The sequence below is a fragment of the Oryzias latipes genome, chromosome 14 (genome assembly GCF_002234675.1).
Source record: "Oryzias latipes chromosome 14, ASM223467v1".
Lineage (NCBI taxonomy): Eukaryota > Metazoa > Chordata > Actinopteri > Beloniformes > Adrianichthyidae > Oryzias > Oryzias latipes.
In genome coordinates, this window is record NC_019872.2 from 7273200 (window position 1) to 7294199 (window position 21000).

Sequence of the window (21000 nt, forward strand, 5' to 3'; positions counted from 1 at the left end):
TATCCAGCAGTTTGCAGTGTATCGTTATGTCCCGACCATAAACGTACCATGTTTCGTCTTGTGTGCAGATAGAAGTCAGAGTGATATTTTTCTAATACCTAACTAAACAGAACATATTCTAAAATGTAACACAACAGGAGTTTTTTTTTTTACTGACGAGCCGAAAATCCTGGTGAAAAAATAGGAAAAGTTAATCTCCAGGGCACTTTTGACACCAGTCTCACTACAGCAACACGTCTCTTATTTTACTATGTTTAAAGGGGAATAAAAGAAAAAAACATCTCCACTTTTTTTTTTTTTTTACATTTTATTCTTTTACAAAAACCAGACGACTGTGATTGACAGCTAGAAAATAGGAACGCTTGCTGGCTGACAGGCTGACAAGCCATAAGGGAACAATATGCCACATCTTTGATGTATAAAAGAATACAACAGACACATTACCATCTATATGAAAGACATCAGGCATTCAGGATGGCGCAGGAGCAGGCTTGCAATGCAAAAACACAACATGAGTGGTTGAAGAGAGACATATGCTGAATTTCCTCTCTGAGGACCAAAGTTCTTCAAAACTTCATTAAGCAAATTTCTTTATTTTTCATCGTGTCGGGAAGGAAAATAGTAGGATTACAAAGAAAAAGTTACAAGCTGAACTTTTTTTTAGAAGAAACAAACCACAGATTGTGGTGTTATCCCTGCTTTCAGAGCTGAACAATTACATTAGAGAGATTTTATGTGGGACTGAACATTATACATTCACAACTAGGTTGCTTCTTATTTGAACAACACTAATTATCCAGGTGTCAGTAATATGTAATGTCCAAAACAAAGATTAAAAAACCCTGACATTTGTTATATGATCTAACGTCTGTTTTACCGTGACGTGAATGCATTTACAGAATGATCATTGCAACTGGCTCCTGTGTGCCTACATGAAAGCAAATGCTTCCCTAATGGATCAGATAAACCAGAGTGTCCCCGATGTCCACGGTGAGGCTGTTGTCGGCTAGAGTTACCCTCTTCTCCTCCAGGTTTACGTGGAAGACGGATTTTTCAGAGATGGGTAGTTTGCCTTTTTCTTCCTGTCCCAGGACAGGCACCCGGCGAGGCCCCAAAACAGGGTCCTCGTACCTCATGAGCTTCACCTGGGACAAATCTGGAGGGGGGCAGAAGTATAAAGAAGGCATTGATGATGAAAAGTGTACCTTGAGAGGAAAAGATGGTGATGAAGAGCTTTTAAGTGTGAGCAAGCAAGAGAAAAGTGGATGAATTAGATCAAGGGAGCAGTAAGGATTAAAAATAAAAAAAGGGGTGAGATGTGCAAAAGGCAGAAATGACTGACAGGTGACTAAGAAAATTGGATCATTTGTTGCAGTTTATAAATATATTTTTATGATTGAATTATTATTTTTTAACTTCATAATCTTTCAGCAGAGTTGAAGGCTCTTATTTTGTAAGTCGGTTCCCAATGGTTTTGTAAGCTGAAGGATTTGTGTTTTTCTGTCAAAGTCGTTTAAAGAGCTTCATTAGAAGGTTCCAGCAGAACGCTCCCAAATATGGAGTTTGCTAACTGCACCCACACACACCTCTGAGGGTCATTTTCATTCTAAAACCTTGTAAGTTTTCTTCTGAGAAGACGATTTGCTGGGTTTGTATCACTGTAATGTTGAAAGGACCAACCATCATCACACTTAAACGTCTTCATGGAGAACCTTTTCCTTAAAATAAAAATGCGTCTTAAGATAGATCATAGTAGTAGGTTTAGGGGCTGTCATCTGGACTTAGTTTTTAAAGTTAGAAGACGTTTCACCTCTTATCCAAAAGGCTTTGTCAATTCTGACAAAGGTCTGACTCCTCCCCCATGAGCGCATACCGTATTTTCCGGACTATAAGTCGCTGCGGAGTAAAAGTCGCACCAGCCCAAAAATGCATTATAAAGTAGAAAAAAACACAGATAAGTCGCACTGGACTATAAGTCGCATTTTGACAGGAAATTTATTTGACAAAATATGAGACCAAGAACTAATAACTTGCACAAACTCATATGACACAATCATAGCAGACTGTTTATCTCATAATTTCACAGTAATTCTTTCTCATACTTATTTATTCCTTTCATGAAGCATCATTGGCCAACTAATACTCTGTTTTCATCCTGTATTTGTAGAAACAGTTGTCATTTTTACTGCATTTCTGAATCTATGAAATCATTGGAAAATAGAATATCATGTTTTTAGCCTTCAAGATCTTATTGTAAAAAAAAGTTTACTGATTCTCTGAGTCACTTGACATACTCTTAACACTTAACATACCTCATACATCAAATTGACCCAGGAACATCATCTCTGTTCCTCACAAATGAACATAACAGGAGGGTTAACAATGTATTTATTTCAATTTATTTCTAATATAAGTCGCTGCGGAGTATAAGTCACACCCCTTGCCAAACTATGAAAAAAAGGGCGACTTATAGTCCGGAAAATACGGTATATACCAGCTCTTCGACAGGCTAATTCAGAATTGACAAAGCCTCTTGGATAAGAGGTGAAACGTCTTCTAACTTTAAAACAAAGTCCAGATGACATCCCCTAAACCTACTACTATGATGGAATCAACCTGGATGAATGAGTCTTCATAGACGTGTCTTAAGATAAATAAAAACTGACCCAAAAGTTGATCCGTATGTAATTGTTTCACAGAAGCGGCTAAAAAAGAATTTCTCTATTGTTGTACATGATGGATTTACTCTCTCTGCATATTCTCATTATTCTCAAACATTTTTGGATGACAGATGGTGAGGAACAGCAAAGTGGGGCAAGATGGGGGTGAAAAAAAGGGCAAATGAAGCATTTGTACATCTCGGCTGAACCTTGGAGATGCGTGATGCAACGTTTGGCACAAGAAATATGTGCCAGAATTCTGCTCAGATCATTAAAAAACAAAAACACTTTGATCCACTGAACTGAATATTATTATTATTTTTTGGTCTTACAGTCTTTAACTAACCTTTGATGAGTCTGTTGACTTTGGCCAGTCGCCGGATGACATTGTCTTTGCTGTCTCCCTGTCGGATGTCGACCTTTGTTGAGAACAGGCCATTGGACGGTTGAGGGTTTACCAGGGACACGCACACTCCGGGCTAAGAACAAGACAGTCATAGAATAAAAGGCATTAAATAGATTTATCTTTTGCTCATTGGTAAAGAGAACTACTGCTAAATAAGGTTGGTACGTATAAAAACAAGTAGTTGAAGGGATTAAAATGTGGACACACTCATAAAATATTTAAAGACCAAGAGGAAAAACCAAAAAAAAGGAACACACATACAGTCTATCAGTACAGCAGACACAGATCCAGAAACATTTACCTCTGATCTGAAAACACTAAACGGTTTCCCGGGGCAACAGTCTTCCTTCACTTTGTCATCAGCCTCAGTTGCAAATAAGACATCGATCTGCTCCAGCTGTCATGGAGGAATGATGGGAAATATATTAGTGCTCTGTTAGCTGCATAATCCACGAGTGAGGGGTGTGTTTGGTATGCACACCGGCCCATGCAGGTGGCATTAACCAGGCTGAGGGATTGATCTGGATCTGCTTTGCAGCAGCCTGTGAATGTGGATCTAGAACATGAGGGGAGAGTACCAGAGAGAACAATCCTGTTCAAAGGGATTCTATTTGAAGAAGAAGAAAAACATTTGTTCCTTTACACACTTTAGCAGATTTTCATGATTTCTTAAAAGTAAAAAACATGTGGTAGCAAGGACTGAACCAACTAACAATGGCTCAAATCACTGTTTTGGACTGAAAGAAAAAAAACCTCTTCAATATTTTATTTTGAAGAACGTAAAGCGATATCCTTTGATGGGGACTTGACAGAACAGCATTAATTCACTTTCATGAGCTCTTTTTCTGCTCTAAACCTGTCTTTGCCTAAGATTTATCAAAAACCAGGGAATTAAGGTTCAGGCTTTCCCCTCTGATGTGCTTTCTGTCAAGCCTTCCATTCTGAGCGCGTTTCCCCAAAGTATTTTCTGGACTCTGAGTTTTATTTCCTGACAAGTCTGAGCTTTTGTGCAGACAAAAGTATTAAGGGATTTCTCAAATGACAGTTTAGCTCAGACTGGGATGAAGCTCTGAAACAGAATTATGTCATAGTTTTACATTTATGCTTAAATGAACAGAGGCTGGTCAAGTTTAGAGTTTTTCACTAAGAATGAAACAAACACTGTTCAACGCTAAGCTCCAAGATTCTTATAGGGATGAACGGCTGGAATCTTTCTGCTGAGGGTTACATCTGTTGACTGATGGTGAACAACAAACCTCCAGAGAATTTGTAAGGTAGACCAGGTTCTCCATGAGAACGGTCCTCTCATCAAACTCCAGCTCCAGATCCAAGACCCTGGGTCCATTCTTCTCCAAGTTCTCCTAATGAACAAGACATAGAATGATCAAAGATAACTGACTGAGACTAAATCATGCCATTCATTTGAAATGAACTGCTGAACTGAAACATTAAAACAAAATTAAGAAAATATGTTTTCTATCAAATTCAATGACTTGGCATTAAAATCAGTCTCAGATGTAAATGAAAAAATATGTCTGAGAAATAAAAACATAATCTAACAGATTGAATTTATCACATTTAAATTAATGCCTGTTCTAATTCAGCAGCTTCAGCATATATGTTTCATTTGACAGAAAAACATAAAATTTCAGCCTAAACTGACGATTCTCTTGTGATGATAAAAAAAAGGAAGCAGTGTCTGATATAACACCATAACTGCAAGTGTGAAATGCAGCCATAGAGGTGTCGAAGTGTCAAAACAAACCTGCACCTAAGCTCACAAAACAAAACAGACAAAAAAATGCATTTCAGGCAAAAGTTGTCTTTCAGAACTCTAGGAAAAATAAAACATGTCTAAACATTCAAAGACGCACTCCGATGAAAACCGTATTTTTAACACGTTTTTGTGGCATTTTTCTTACGATGGAGGACGTATATCAACAAAATAAACCTTAAAATTGCCTTTCTGACTATTTCTTTATTCAAGTCTTTGTGAATCAGGAGCAGATGAAAAAATTGCAGTTTGAAAGAGCTTGTTGTTGTGACGCAGATGCTACAATGGACAGGTCACAAGCTCGGTGCTCCGCTCCATTCTGATTCATTCGCTTGCAGACAACTAGATCGTATGAGCCGGTATCCGGCTAAAAATTGTCGGCTGAATAGCTTCAATAAATTTCGCCACTTTTGTTGCACCGGTAATGTTAGGTTGGGGTTGTGCGCGTATGTAAGTTAGCAGGAGCGAGTGTTCATAGATGGATGATGGGAAGTGGGGGAAGGCTTGCTCAGTTACCAAGGGTCGGGCCTACAACCCAGAGGCAAATTCTTAAATGAATTCTGAGCTCTGCAGAAACTATGTCCAAGAAAAACACACAGGTTTGGCTAAAAACAGCATAACCATAAGTAAAAGACCACCGGGAACCCTATGAAAATACATCAAAAGATGATCAGAGTGGGACTTCAAAAAAAAGTATTCTATTGTAATTTCCCAAAAGCCTGAGAATCACAATATGGAGTTTAACGCAAATCATCTTATTTTTGTATCTGTTGGTCTCCAGACACAAAAAATACATCATACCAGGATAAAGCTGCCCGTTGGTGTTTGGTTGGATGGTTTACCTTGATCATGGCTACAAACGGCATGACTCTCTTCATGTACTTCTTCAGCTCAGGCAGGGCTCCCAACTCGCCTGCTATCACCTTGTTGTCTGGAAGAACTCCGTTATTGCTCTGAAAAGACCCCAAAAGAAGTGACAATCAGGAGAAGATGCTCCAGAAAATTTCGCTGAAAAATAACAGCATTCAATCTGTCTTTGTTGATTTGTGTTTCAATTCGCAGACTACATTCTGTGTACATGTCAGATTGTGGATTTGCTTCCCTACCCTGTAGTGCTTGCCAAGCAGGCATAAGGCACTGTGCTGCCAGGGAGGATAACTCTTGGCCACGTAGATGTTGCAGTGGGAGGGCTTGACTGGGGGCTTTGTGTCACCTTTCTGTTGGAGAAACAGGATTGAGAAACATTTTAGATTTAAAATGTTCATTTAGAATAACAAAAGAAAGTGGTTTATTCAAGATGCTTCTGTGTAAAAAATGTCACAATCTCTAAACTTAAGTCTGCATGACAGCTATTAAGTCGACTCAAAATGTGTTTTCTTGTAGAAAGAACAAAAATAGAGAAATATCACTGAAAATATAAATGCCAGAATGGAAAGGACTTGTATGCAGTTCTTCAGTTACGCCTTGACAGCAGAAGAGCAGCAAAAAACACAAAAATCTATATTTGTGTGCTGAAAGCCCAACTTATCACCTGACTATGAACTTGTCAATAATGGGTTGTGCTTTCCTCTCTCAGCTGCCTTCAGCCATGTATTGAACTGCACAAACTTGTCAGCAAACAATAGACCGGATTCCTGCTGTGAACACAACCATCCCTCCAGTCTTTATGCGAGTCTTACAGAATAGAGAATATCGTGAGGAAATCACAGAGTTTGACATCAATAGATCCACATTGAGAGTGTGCAGGTTTGGGCCACAAAAGAAGAGAAAAATACACAAAGTCTTAAAAGGGAAGGATCGATTCAGACGGCTTTCAGGTATTTTTGTTCTTTCCGTGTGCATTACAAGAAACACTGCCATGTGAAGTTAACCATGCAGCATTACAGAGCAGTTAAGTTACCTTGTTTTTAGGAGGAAGCATGTATGCTTTCAACCGCAAACGGAGGTCATGTGCAGTTTCCATTAAATACTGGGAGGAGCGGACCAGAATCTCATCGACTGGACCTGCTGCAGGCCATGATGCCTTCATCAGGGAAGTCGTCTGTCATGAGGAAAAGGATAAGGAGGGAGGTGTAAAAAAACAACAACAAAAAAGCCAGGTATAAGGCCGATCAAAGCTTTACAATCACATTCACACACAGCAAGAGGTTGCATTAATATTAGACAAAAAAAAAAAGGAAAGTCAGGAGTGTCTTTGCCATTTGGCAATTATGACAATTTTACAAAACACAGTAATGCTTCGAAAAAAGATTGTGGGGCTTTGTTGTTGCTAAGCGACAACTGAGGAGGCCATTACCAGCACAGCAGCACTCTTTTATATTCATAAATTTGAGTGTAAAAATATTCTGGGCTGTCATTGCTGGAAGTGTGCAACAGCGTGTGCATTTGCTTCACGCTGCAGAGACAACAGCTCGGTTTGAAGGCGGGCTCCCAGCAGACTCTGGGAAAGTGTTATCAACCGGCATACACGGGTTAAGCAGCAGCGGGACCGGCACTACCCCGGGCCCCTCATGAATCTCAAGGCAAAGAGTCCATCCCAAGATGCAAGAAAAACTTGGAAACACATTCCAGCACAGATATGACTCAGTAATATCTGTGTGGCAGGGTGGTTGCAAGTCTGATCACCACTTACTTTGACCAGCAGCCCCCATGTGTATTCGCAGAGGTGTGGACAGATGGGGGCCAGCAACAGAGTTTGTCTCTCGATGAACTGGAAAACCAGATCCCGGTGCATGCCTTCAATGGCCAGCTCACGGTACTTGTCTTTGGCAGCCTAGAAACACACATTCATGCCTTTTTAACATTCATCTATAGAAATAAAGGCCTGTTCCACTTTTGAGTTAACTATTCTTACTAGATAAAATGCTGTAATAAAAGATTTAAGGATTTAGAACTGTTTAAAAAAAAATCATACTTACACATACTAGAGTCACAATAAACTATCTAGTGCACATGGACTTGTCCCAATATTTCCTCACATATATTTCACATTTCCTCGCCGTCATGGCATCACTTGTTTTTAACAGATGAGGGCTATGTCCGAATACCTTCCCTAGTCACTACATAGTGCACTATGTAGTGTGTTCACCGTTTTGTAGTGCTGTCCGAAACTACAATTTCAAAATCAAGTTCCCTAGAAGAAAAACCAGTGTGCATCAATGCTCACTAGATTGGCGAATATAGACCACAATGCATTGCGTTTAAACAATTTTTGTGAAAAAAATTGTATCTACATTTATTTTTTTAATAAACCTTCAACGTTTTTATCTTCTAAATCATTGGATTCATAAATGGTTGCAGCAAAACGCTCATATAAATTAGATTTTCATTTTGTGAAATCTAGGATGTCATATTTGCCATAAAAAAAAAAAAAAAACAGTGGTGAACATGCTGTCCGAATCGCTTTTAAAATACAGGGCACCAGATAGTCCCACACTATATAGTTTTTAGTAGTTAGGGCTTAGGGTGGGAATTCGGACATAGCCGATGTCTCAAAGCTTTTACCCTTCCCAAAAAAATAAAACGAAAATGTCTTAATCCAAAAGAGCCGACACTTGGTTATAGATGCTCCAAATCTCTTGCACTCTCTTTTTGAATCAAAACACTTGTTACATGATCCTCTTTTTTGTTGTATGTATATATATTGTATATATTAACAGATTTGAATTTTTTTAACATGATCTTAATTTGAAGGAGACAGACTTTGTTGCCAAGCATTTTTAGAACGACAGAAATGTGAAAAAAGGACACAAATAAAAGTAAAACAAGGACATGTCTGAAAAATGAAACCTAAAGCCACCGTATGCAGACATGAAACTCTTGCATCTTTTGAGTAATATACCTTTCTTTAATTTTACTGATTTTGTGGTTCTGTGTTAAAAAGTTAAAAAAGAATAAAAAACACGTCAATGTCTAAAAGAACTCTAGACATTCTGGAACTACGTAAAGAGACCAAATATACAAATAAAATATTGCAGTGCAGTTGAACTTTTTCAGAGCAAAGAATAAAGACATAAAAGGATGCACAAAAATTTAACCTAATTTGTGACTAATTTTGTGGTCAGCATTACTTACTTTTAGGGCAAAATTAAAGTTTTGTACACAAATATTTCAATTATTTTTAGGACCTTTTACATTTTTCCACGTACTCCCTGCTTTAATCTAGCTCCCATTTGTACCTGAAACTCGAAAAAGCCGCTCTTCAGAGCCTCCTTGTACATCATTCTTTCATAGTGCTGCTCCGTCTTTATGATTCCTGCGTTCATTTCGCTGAAGAAGACAGAGAAAAACCATCAAATAAGGAGATCATGCAAGCAAACAAGCAAACAAACAAACAAACTGTTGTGTAGGTTGAAGCTCAGGAAATAGCGGTCATCCTTAAACACATTTATGGCTTGTTTCAGTTGGTCACATAAGGATCCTTAGCAAAGACATTTAACCGGCAGTCCCCTACTTTAGAGTTTTTTTTTTATTGTGAATAAACAAATGGATAAACAAAACAGGAAGAGACCATTTACACGTAATTAGGGCTGGGTTACTGTTAGGGTTAAAAGATGTGCGGGCACTGCAGCAATGTGCGTTTTGACCGCATGAATTACGAGTGGACAACATCCATTTTCATCAGTTTTGTACTTGGTCACACATAAATATGTGCAAATAGTATTGGATAAAAAAACTAATTATTCAAACAATCAAATTACAAAACCTGATTTTGCCAATCCATTTACAATTTCATCAACTTAACTACCTGGCAAAGACCCGATCATTAAAGGTATCCGCAGGTCCGGTTCTAAGGTTGTTCTGGTTGGCAATCATCTCCTTTACCCATTCCACCCAGGTGTAGAGGCGTAGGATGCCTGCATCAGCCATGGTCTCCACAAAGTTTGCATCCTCCACCGTGTCCCCGGCGTCAGCCAGAGCCAAGCGCATCCCTGTGATAAAAAAACAAACATCAGACGCACCGTGAAGGTCCTGATTGTTTTATTTATATCTTTGTTCATAGACATGTCCTAACAGGTTTTCCTTCAGAGACTTTAGACGAGATACAACATCTGAGTGCAATGTTTTCTTGACAGTTTAGTAAAAACAAGGTAAATTAATGACAAGTTTCTGATGCTATAAACCATCTTAACATCGCCAGTAGACAGAAAATATATTAAATTTTGCAAATAAATAAAAAGCATATACAATAGTCAGAAAAAAGTAGATGGTAGACAAAGAATAAATCAGAAATAAAGTGATTTTACCATCTGCTGAAAACTTTTCAACAGCTTGGCTAAGAGTGAGGAAGTTTCCGGTTGATTTGGACATCTGGTGGGAAAAAGAAGAAAAAAAACCCACAGATTTTACAAGGCAGGATGCTATTTGCAGGAGAAGAAAATCTCATCTTTCAAGAATAATCGCATTAAAACTGCCCCAAAATAAACTTCAAAACAATTTGCATTTGATTGTGTTACATTCTTTAATCTTTACTTGACATTCATTAATTACCTTTTCAGAGTTGAGGAGCAGATGTCCATTGGCTCGAACTGCTTGAGGCCACTTCTTACTGCAAACAACAGAACTTTAATGTTTAAAAACACCAATCACAATAATAGCATTTTTTCTAAAAATGTCTTGTTTGAGTCTGACGCTCCATACTGTTGACAATCTATGAAGAATTGCTTCAGAAATCGCAGATATTGGGTCCCTCTCTGAGCTCCTTCTGGGCTCTTAGCTAAGATGCATTTGGAAAAACTGAAAAATGTTCCTGTTCTGTAAATTTAGCATTTTGGATGTCAGTGGTAGAGAGAGCTGTCAATCACATCCATCTTAAACCTCCAAGTTGTGAACTGATGAGTGCAAAGGCCTTGATGATTTTAATTTCAAACCTTTCAGGAATCTCAAGTATGTCCTGCATAACAGTCCCATATTTCTCAGAGAGAAATTTCCCACCAGGATAGACATGTTTCACAACAAGAAATAACTCTGGATTTATTTGCAGTGACCCTTTTTCTGAATCCAAAAACAAAAGGACAATAGGTGGGTTGGTTGTGTCTGCGAAATTGTCCGTTTAGAGACATTATTGTGTTCCTAAATAGTAGTTGTGTTTATATAAATAAAAAAAGAGGAAGGTTTGGATCTTAAAACGTACAAAGAGGTGTAAAAACAAAGCTGTAAGTAAATCAAACTAAGTCACAGTCAACTGGAAAAAAACACTAAAATGTTGACTTGCATACAAAAAACTACTCTCTACATAAGTGAAATACATGTTGATTATTATTACTGATTTCTATGCATCTTGCTTAAAAGCATTTCATTGGTTTTTAGGCTATAAACATGCAAAATGTCCGTTATGTAAGAACTAGAACATATGCCTCTGCTTTAAGATTGATTTGAAGGTTAAATAGCTTTTAAATTTCTTAATGGTCTTGTGCTTTCTTATCGTACTGATCTTTTTTGTAAAGATCTTTTTTGTAAAGACCCAGAGATCCTCTGGCACTGATTTGCCACCTGTTCCCATTGTAAAAAATGAATTTTCAGCCACAAGACCTGAGGGCCACAGAAAGAGGGTATGTTTCTAAGAAAAGGCTTAAAGACCCACTTTTAAAATAGTTTTATTTCCAGTGCTTCCTTAGTTGGATTCTCTCCCTCTAGGTCGGCTGCTGATCAGTCACTGCTGATCAGTCACTGCAGCTCTAGGTGGAGATCTGAATCGCCGCCTTGCTGTGGCGAGGCTGCCCCCCTCCCCCCTCTGGGATGCTGGACTTGGCTGGCAGGCTGGCTACGCTTTCATCCACAGAAGAGCGGGTTTAAACTATTAGCATTTCAACCTACCAACTTTTGTCAGCCTGATGTCCAGTTCTTACCTCCACGGGTTAAAGAGGTGAGAGACGAGAGGAGGAATGTTGATGTTTGTTTTTATAAATGTATGCATGTGTTGGTGTACAGCACTTTGTGTTACCATGTATGGAAAGAGATGTATAAATAAAAATTGTGGATTTGATGTGTTTATTGTGTAATTGTTAGTCAAACTCACTTGTCTTTGGGCCACACAGCCACGTGGTTGTATAGAAAGTAGGACAGGTGGTTGGGCACCAAATCTTTGCCGGACACACGGACATCCACAGGGTACCAGTACTCAAACTCTCTCCTCAGCTTCTGTAGGTGCTCTTTAGGAATGTCTGTCTTTGGGAAAGGAGCCGTCTTAAAAAAGATAAAGTCCCACACCTCCCTGGTCATCTGCTCTGGCCTGGGTAAAGAGGAGGAGGAGGGACAAGAAATCATGGAAATGATCACAATTAGGAAAAAGAGCTGTGGTGGGTTCAAGAACAAACCGAATCTAACTTCTGTAAAGTCACTTAACTCCTGCTTTTAACAACAATTTTCCTTTACAGAAATGATTAAACAACAGTTGAAGCAGAACTCCATGCATTGCTTCAAGACAAGCACTTGTTTTTGTGTGCAAGTGCGTGCTCATACTTGATGCCCAGCGGCGAGTCTCCCCGTCCGTTGAGCACTCCTCCCTGAAGGAGGTGGGCTACTGTGTAGTAAGCCATGTAGATGGTGGAGTCCGATAGAGACTCAATCAGCCACTGTTCGTCCCAAGGCAGTCGTGTTCCTATGGTAACCGAAGGACAGGCAACCAGAGACATTAACACACATTCAGGCAGAGATACACACACAAACAGCAGATCGTTTAACATCTACCACATCAGTAAAACATGTCAATAGTCATGTTTACTTAAAAAAAAAAAAAAAAAAAAAAAAACTTGGTTTGCCATTTGTGTTAATATGTTAACAAATACCAAATAACACTCAACAAGATTTAGAAGTTACTAACTGTAATTCCTGTCTATGCATGTGAAACCTGAGCCAGCTTTAAAGCCTTAAAGATCCACTCCAAAGAAAATCGTGTCTTTGGTGTTTTAACACTTCTTGTGGCATTTTTCTTGTCATCATTTAAGAAAATTTTGCTCAAAATTGCATATTTGAGTATTTCTTTATTTAAATAACTGCTAATCAGGAGCAGAGGAAAAAGTGCCGGTATTTGTGACATGGAAAATATGCTGGGAAGGCCACAAGCTCCTTGCTTCAATCCGCTCCACAAAGGGGAAGGAAAAGGGGGCGGGGCAGTAGTTCTATTGAACGAGTGTTGCTCCGCAGAAACGACGACCTAAAAAACAACAGTTTTTCCTCATTTTGGCTAAAAACCGCATAATCAAACCTGAAAGACAACTGGAAATGCTTTTACAATCCATCAAAAGACGATCGTAGTGGGACTTCAAACATTCCTTAGTAGCAGCTGATTAAAATACTTCACTGAGGTACTTTAACTGTTTTTGATCAAAAACGTTTTTTGGCTAAGAGTCAGAAAAAGTTAAAATAACTGCAGCTCTCAACCAAAATCACAGGAAATCAATAGTCTCCAAAAGAATACCCCCATCAACATAAACTTGGCAACCATTTTAACCCCAAAATGTTAAAAAAAAAGTTAAAATAAGTACAAAATAAAATGTTACTTGTTTATAATCTGAATATTAAACTAGTTTGGTTCAAACTAAACAAAAAGCGTGAACCAGACACATTTGTTTAAAGTTTCTGATGGAAGTTGCTTTAATTTTTACAAATATTTGAACAGATTTAAGACTCTACAACAAGTTCGGCTTGTCCAGCAAAGGGCTGTCCTGCATTGCAACTGGCCTTTATTCTGCATCTGTTCTTATATGAACACAAGCAGACTGTTGCTAGGAGCTTCATCATCGGTCCTCTGCCTCCACCTATAGACCAGCAAACATAATCCACAGACTATAACGACCCAGTCCTGCTGAGGCGGGAAAGAAAAAAAGTTTGTACGATCAACTCCACCTGCAGAAGAAGACTTACCGAGGCCATAGGTACGAGAGCAAGCGTGTTCCTGCAGCCAGGCTAAGGTGGCCTCAAAGTTTCTCCTTGTTTCTTCACAAAATCTGTAATTTTGCACGATTGTACAGTAAATAAAACAACAAAGGAACAAAGTTTCAAAGTCAAGAAAACTGCTGGGAAGTTTTCCTACGTCTCCAAAGACTTGAGGGCCTCAGTGGCCTGCTTCTTCCACTCGGCATCCCCATAGTCCAAATACCTTTCAGATAAGAACATAGGGCTCAAAAATACAACTTAAAAAAGCCCAAACACACATTTTTAAGTGATGCTTGACAAAGACTGAACCACAATCCGATTAGGCGCAGTAGAAATAAATCATCACTACTACTTTGGAAATATTACTGTATTAGGAACAGTGAAAGAGAGGTTTTAGAGCTGCTCACCACTGGTCACAGAGAGCCACCACACATTCGTCAGCAGAACGAGACATGACCTGTTTCTCTGGCTCCATGTAGATCATGGCCTCACCCTTTGACAGAAATCATTTTCATTTTTTATTGTAGATGTACAATTACAATTCTTTCAAATGTGCACAGGTGTAAGAAAGAGACGAACTAAAATATGAAGAGAGTTGAAATATTTCGAAGAATCTTTGAGTTTTACCTTCTCGACCATCATCTTCTGGATGGGCTTCTTAACATCCTGGACTTTCTGGCCTTTGTAGCCATCAACCAGCATAATCTGAGACAGAGATTTATTTACAAATGAACATTCAAGTGGATTCCCTTCTTTCATTCGTTGATACTTCAGCTCTGTAATAGAGTGATCCCTCCCTACATCATGGTTCACCTTTCGCTGGCTCGTTGCTTTGCTGAGATTTTTTTGAGCCCAGCTTTGCATGCTTTTTTATGTATGCATTGTGCTCTGCCTCCTGATTGATCTTGTCAATAAATCTCTTCTGTGCCATGTCTTCTGTACAGAGACGCTTACATAAATCTCAATAGGGTTCAGATGTTTATTTTCATTCTATAATACTGGATTTATTTTATTTTTCTATGAAGGCTTTAGAGTTTAAGCAAGAGAGAAAAAGAGTCAAAATGTTCATGTCTGTCTATAAAGTGTGTACTGAGAGGTTTTACAGCCCTTAAAATATCTGTAGTTCTACTTCTCCAGTTTCACTTAATGCAGGTTGTTTAAAATAATAAAATAAAGCCCCAAAAGTTAAAAAAAAAAATTTCAAGGAACAAAAATAACATTTTCTCCTGGAATTCTACTAAACCTATATTGTATGAATGTTCCGAGTAAAATCGAAGAGTAAAATCTGCTGGCGCTTCACATAGGAGCTCTACCAGACTTGTATGCTGGGACTATCAAATTCTCATCTCTAATCAGTCACAACTTCTTTCCACAGATAATTTTCTCACATTTTTTGATGACACAAATTTAACGCAGAGCAGTCCAGACAGGTTTAAAGATCGTTAAGACACTCATAACAGCTCTGTTACTATGTGGAGACATTTTTCTTGCACATTCTGAGTACACTCAAATCTCATTGTCCAAAGGATGAGCCAATGATACTGACAGAAAGTAAGGGGGCCAAGTAAATGTTACAGGACATCCTAAAAATTGTCTAGGAAAAATTCTCAACTCAGGGGTATAACTGCACTGATTAGGTTGATTTTCTGGGTTAAAATTGTGTCTTCAAATATAAAAGTAAATCATTTAAGGGCATTTGAATCCTACAGCCAATGAGTAGGGAGTATGGAATAGAAATTTAGCCTGTTTGTGTGTTTTTCAGTGGCAGACTGGATTTAATAATCTGAGGGAAAGACATGGCAAACAGTTGAATATTTGCATACTTAGACTTGTACAGATAATAGGCTCCAAACCTGAATTCCACAGTGGGTTTACAAAGAAGCAGCAGTGTGCTGGACCCATGAAGCTGTTCGCACTCACCCCCTCATAAAAGCCCTTCAGGTAAACCTTCTCTTTGGCTTCAACCAGCTTTTCTTTGTCATTCTGGCTCTGGATCTTCAGCTCATCACAAACCAGAGGAGCAGACAGGTTCCCATAGCCTGGGATCTCAATGATTGGGATCTGACGTGCATACAAAACACAGCCAATCAGCAAATTCAGATCAATATGTGAACTTAAATTGAATATTGTTGTTATTGTTTTGTTTTTTTTAAATAGGATTTGCTTACCGGCTCAAAAGGCAATACCATCTTGTCCTCGATTCCGTACTTTTCCCGTAAAGCCTTTTGGAAATGCAAAAGAAGTTCTGGTGTTACTAATAAATAAAAAATGCTGAATAATCATTCAAGTCTTACAAAAAGGGGGGTTTTGCCGACATGATAACACAACAGACAACCAAATTTAGTTCATAAAAACTTAAATTCCATCACATGTTGGTGAAACCAACTGAATAAAAGTGGATTTATTGTCACTCTGTTTTTTAAAGTTTTGAAACATCACCTGTTTCTTCTTGATGTCCCTGAGAGCAGCGATATCGTCAGGAGCGTCAGATGGAACACTGGTAACCACTCCCGTACCTGGGGAGAGTAAACACGGTTCAAAACACCACATTAAATGCAGAAAGCTAACCTCTAAAAGTCGCACTGACTGCAAACAGAGCAGCTGTGAGAAGAGACACACAACGACCTATTATGTGCTTTACTGGTAATTACTCCACTTCATAACCATTAGAAGTGGTGACACACCAAGCCTTGGAGATTCATTATTATTTAAATTCTCTTAAAAAAAGGTTCAGCTTAATGATTTGGAAATTCCTGTTACATGGCTTTGCAGATATTCATCAACAGAACAATTGAATTATGGGTAATAACCCCCCTGAAGCCTGTTTAAGCAGAAGAATAGACAAAGTTTGGAGCAGAAAAAGATGTTTTTGGCTAATTGTCCAATTCCATAAGAAAATTCTTCATTACGTTTTCCTCTGGCGGTGCTATGGGAACCTATCTGCTCCTGTCTGTTCTCAAAACTTTGAGAAAACAAAAGATCAAAACTCAAGTTGAATCACAAAAACAAAGACAAAAAGGTCTAATGCGTGTACCTTTGTCCTCCTTGATGGTGAGCATGGGAAGAGCGTAGATTATCTTGTAGGAAGTCAGAGGAGCACTTAGGGCACAACCAAGGAGATCCTACAAAATAGAAATTTGAAAAAAAGCCTCATTTCATTTCCCACACCCAGACAACGATCTCCTTTATTGCGTCTGGAAAATGTTTTACTGTAATATTTGCTTTAAACGGATAAGAAAAGCTATAAAACGTGTTGCTATAAAATTTTAAATCATAGTAAAGCAAATTGCCTAAAATGACCACAGACTGCATAAAAAAAATAAAAAGATTTGGGGGTTTTTTAAGCACCTGCCCCAGGATTTCCATGATCACGGGCACCACTCCGTTCTCCTTGGTGAAGCCCTGAAAGGACATGTTCCTGGCAGACCTCCTGGTGGAGATGAAGACGTCTCCGCTGGCTGTTTCAAACGCCACGTACTTCATGTCGGGCCTCACCCAGCAGTTCGTCTGACCAAACATGGTTTCTGGTCTCAGAGTGGCGGCCACGAGGAAGAGGTTTTTTCCCTTCATGCCACTGTAAGGAGAATAACGTTCATTTAATGTCAAGTAGGAGCAAATATAAAGTCAATGCCTTTCAAAATAAATGTAGGCTTCAAACAAATAGTTTAGAAAAATCAGGTTAAAACTAAATGAGTTAGAAGTGCAACAGTTTTGGACTTGTTACCTGCTGTAAAATACTTTGGATTTGAATTTTGCCGTATATGGTTCAACTATCTTCATCTTGATGAGAGTGTATTCTTGAGGTCCGACACCCTGCATGCAGGGAAGAAACACAAGTTCTAAATAAAAACATCTTTCTCATATCATATCGGTAACACTTTTATTTTAAGCAGTGGTGGTTGTAGATTTACTGAGGTAAATTATGTTTTTCTAAATCAAAGAGCAGGAGGTCTACCTCTCCAGTCTGTCTGTCATGGTCCATGCATGGCTGTCCGTCCTTAGGAGAGTAGATGGTATACCTGCAAAAGATTGCAGAAACAACATATATCCATAAAAAATGAAAGTAAAATGTACATCAGCTGAACATATCATTCACCATCTAGTTCTTCTATGATGCAAAAATATTCTTCTTTCCTCCAGTAAAAAAAAAAAAAAACCAATACAGCTAAAATAGTCAAATGCATTGCTTTTTTATTTTTTAAATTTATAGATTTGAAACTCACCTTTTGCCAAACTTGATCTTCTTTCTCTCCTTTAGTGTGACAAACTGCCACCTCACAAAAGAGTCATAGAAGGGGTTCACATCTGTGGTGATGAAAGAACGTCTCCAGTCCACCTTTAAAGAGATGGAAGGAAAAAACTTTGAAATAAAGGTTCAGTAAATTAGGACCAACGAAGCTGGAGATGCTTGCTGAAGTCAGATTCAGCCAGATGTTCAATTTCTAATGCTAAGACCACATTATATTTTTAAATAAATTATTTCTATTTGCATATATTTTATCAATATGCACATATGTAGGTTTTAATGATGTATGTATTTTTATGATGGTGTGTAATGAGGCATGTATTCTTTTAAAGCAGACCCCAGGAAGACAAGTCTTACCTTTAGTTAAGGTTAATGAGCATCAATCAATCAATCAATCAATCAATCAGAAATTGAATGTGGGTTTGTCGGTTCATGACTCCTCCCACACCATCTGTGCTCACCTTAATCCTTAGGAGTAGCTCTTAGTATTTAGGGGTCAGTGAGAGGGAGGAGGAAAAGATTTTTTGAAACCACAAATCCTCATAACTTCTGTCCCCATAACTCTTGTTCGAGTAAAATAAAAGGCTTTTTTAGAAAGAGGAAGCCAACGAGTGTTTTTGCCAATGCGAGTTCCTTCCACAAGGTGGCCGCAAACAATGTTTTTCATTTTTATTTTATTTTTCTGCATATAATTTTGGTAACTTCTGGTGTAAGCTTAACTGAAGGAGAAAAAGTCATAAAAAATTACAATTACCTTGACTCCCATTTTTTTAAGATCTTTAATAGCCAAGGGTGGGAAGTACTCCAGCCAGTGTTCTGCATTCGCAAACCTAACAATTTCCTTGTCATTAAGGCCCAAAGATCTCATGATGTCCCACTGGAAGCTGGAGGATCCAGCTTTGGCCACTGCTTTACTCTGACAAAGAAATAAGAAGATGTTAAAAATAATTGTTGGTATTGGTAACAAAAACAATTCCTGCTGGAGTGTTGATAATTAGTTTACAAAATAAATTGCAGATTCTCACCTTCTTGCCCTTTGCTTTGTCCTTGATGATGATTTCATCAGATGCTTTTGGTTTTTCCTTCTCTTCTTCCTCATCGTCAGGAAACTGTGGAGGTGTCCCATACAGCTCCATCTCTCTCTTCAGTTTGTCTGCACAAGCCTGGTTGAAAAAATGTGGAGTTTAGAGATTTGCTGTTGCATTAATCAGAAGAAGAACAATGTTTCAGAAATGAAAAAAGCAATTAAAATATAACATTCTGTTTGGAGCTTTAACTTTTTTATGGCATATTGGCAACATCCTGAATACTATTGTAGCTATCCACATTAAGCAGAGACTGTATTTTGCTTAGATTGTTTCTTCATATTTTATTTATTTAGACATTATCAATGTAAAACAGTCTTTCTTGGTACATGGCTATTGAACAATGAAAATCTTCCAAACTAATTTTCCTTTTATTTCGCAAGTCATAAATGAAGAAACATATTTCAGACCTGGAAAAAATGCAAAACACAGGAATAAACTGACCTTGATTGGCATTCCTGTGCAGTGCAGCCCAAATGGGAAAAGGCATTTCCTCCCCTTGAGAGACTGATAACCAACAGCAAACTACAAAAACAAAGATCAGTGAGTTAAAAAGAAAATAAGATCTGGATATAAATATCAAACTATTGATAGATCAGTGAAATCATAGAGATCAGTTTTCCAAGAAGCCTTGCTCTGTTCTTCATGTGATGTTAGAATGCTTCTCTTTAAAAAAATATTTTTTTTTCTTAAATCCAGCCTCAAATAACAATAGGATAATCAAATCTATAAATATTACTTGAGAATTATTTATGACCTTTTAGCTCAACAGACATAATTGGTCAATGAATGCAAATGTACATCTCAGGCTTATATATATATATATATATATATATATATATATATATATATATATATATATATATATATATATATATATATATACACACACACACACACACACACACACACACACACACACCTTTGTAATTAAAAACTCACCTCACACTTGGACAAGCTGAATGTATGACCAAGATGTAAACGGCCATTCATATAAGGATAGGGAAAGGTGACGAAGTACTTGTTTTTGCTAAAAACAAATAAAAAATAAATAAAAGTAATGGGTAAGAACGGGCAGGAAGACTTTGTATTCCACTTTATTCTTAGCTAAAGGGGTAAAAATTGCAAGTCTTGGGTAATAGGATTCGGAACATTACATACAAGAAAAATGAATATTCAGATTGACACTCCTGACAATGAATGTACTCACTTTGAACTTTCTCCAACTGTTGTTGGTGCATCCCTCTCAAATGTTTTCTCCTTCTCCCATTTCTCCTGAATATCTAATTCAATCTTTCTGAGGTAGTCCAACTTTGCTGTTCCTTTTCGCTCCTATATATAAAATATATGAATGTGACAAAAATCTAAAACGATATTTGTAAAGCTATTATAGCCAAACACGGAACTGTAATAAAAGCTCATATGCATTATTTATCTCTATAAAAGAGGAACGTGCAGAATGATGCTATATTAATACCGGTTACATTTCCATTCCTGCAGCTGGTTCGACAGCTCATGATGTTAGCTAACTTAGCTAACAGTCGCACAAGTTGATGTACTTAGTTGGTTTCTTCTAAAATGACCAACCATTAGGAATTTCTGAAAATTTGTTAACTTAAACTTACCGTCATTTTCGGCAAATGTATCTGCTCTTCGTCACTCTGCTGTTGGTGAAAAAGAAAAGACGGTAATACTCTACAAATTTGACAAGAGAAAAACCACGCCACCGGTGTCTGAATGATGACACCCACAATCAGCTTTTCGCGGGGTTTCTTGGGAAATGTAGTTAGTCGATCAAAAAGCTGAAAATTGATTGTTTTATTATTATTATAAAGCTAATTAATTGCATTATTTTTTCTAGTTTTAAACGTTGTATTTGGTCTCTTCGTATTTTTAGAGCCACTGTTGTTGATTTTACTGCAAAAAAGAAAACAGATAAACGCGCGCTGCCA

At 37.9% G+C, this 21000-nt stretch overlaps 1 protein-coding gene across 1 annotated transcript; it reads right to left on the reverse strand.

Moving 5' to 3' along the window:
- Positions 1-288: 288 nt before the first annotated feature.
- Positions 289-20809, reverse strand: lars (leucyl-tRNA synthetase). Its single transcript, XM_023962133.1, has 32 exons — positions 20674-20809; positions 20259-20380; positions 19991-20078; positions 19493-19573; positions 18989-19126; positions 18718-18879; positions 17941-18053; positions 17673-17736; positions 17442-17530; positions 17066-17291; positions 16752-16839; positions 16157-16233; positions 15886-15939; positions 15638-15778; positions 14345-14422; positions 14125-14210; positions 13875-13940; positions 13706-13788; positions 12302-12440; positions 11859-12071; positions 10331-10388; positions 10087-10150; positions 9588-9771; positions 9019-9109; positions 7473-7613; positions 6741-6881; positions 5947-6057; positions 5683-5793; positions 4323-4427; positions 3368-3463; positions 3007-3139; positions 289-1156 (listed from the first exon to the last, which is right to left on the reverse strand). The coding sequence occupies exons 1-32, from the start codon at positions 20677-20679 to the stop codon at positions 951-953; spliced, it is 3555 nt and encodes a 1184-aa protein (XP_023817901.1). The 5' UTR covers positions 20680-20809; the 3' UTR covers positions 289-950.
- Positions 20810-21000: the final 191 nt, after the last annotated feature.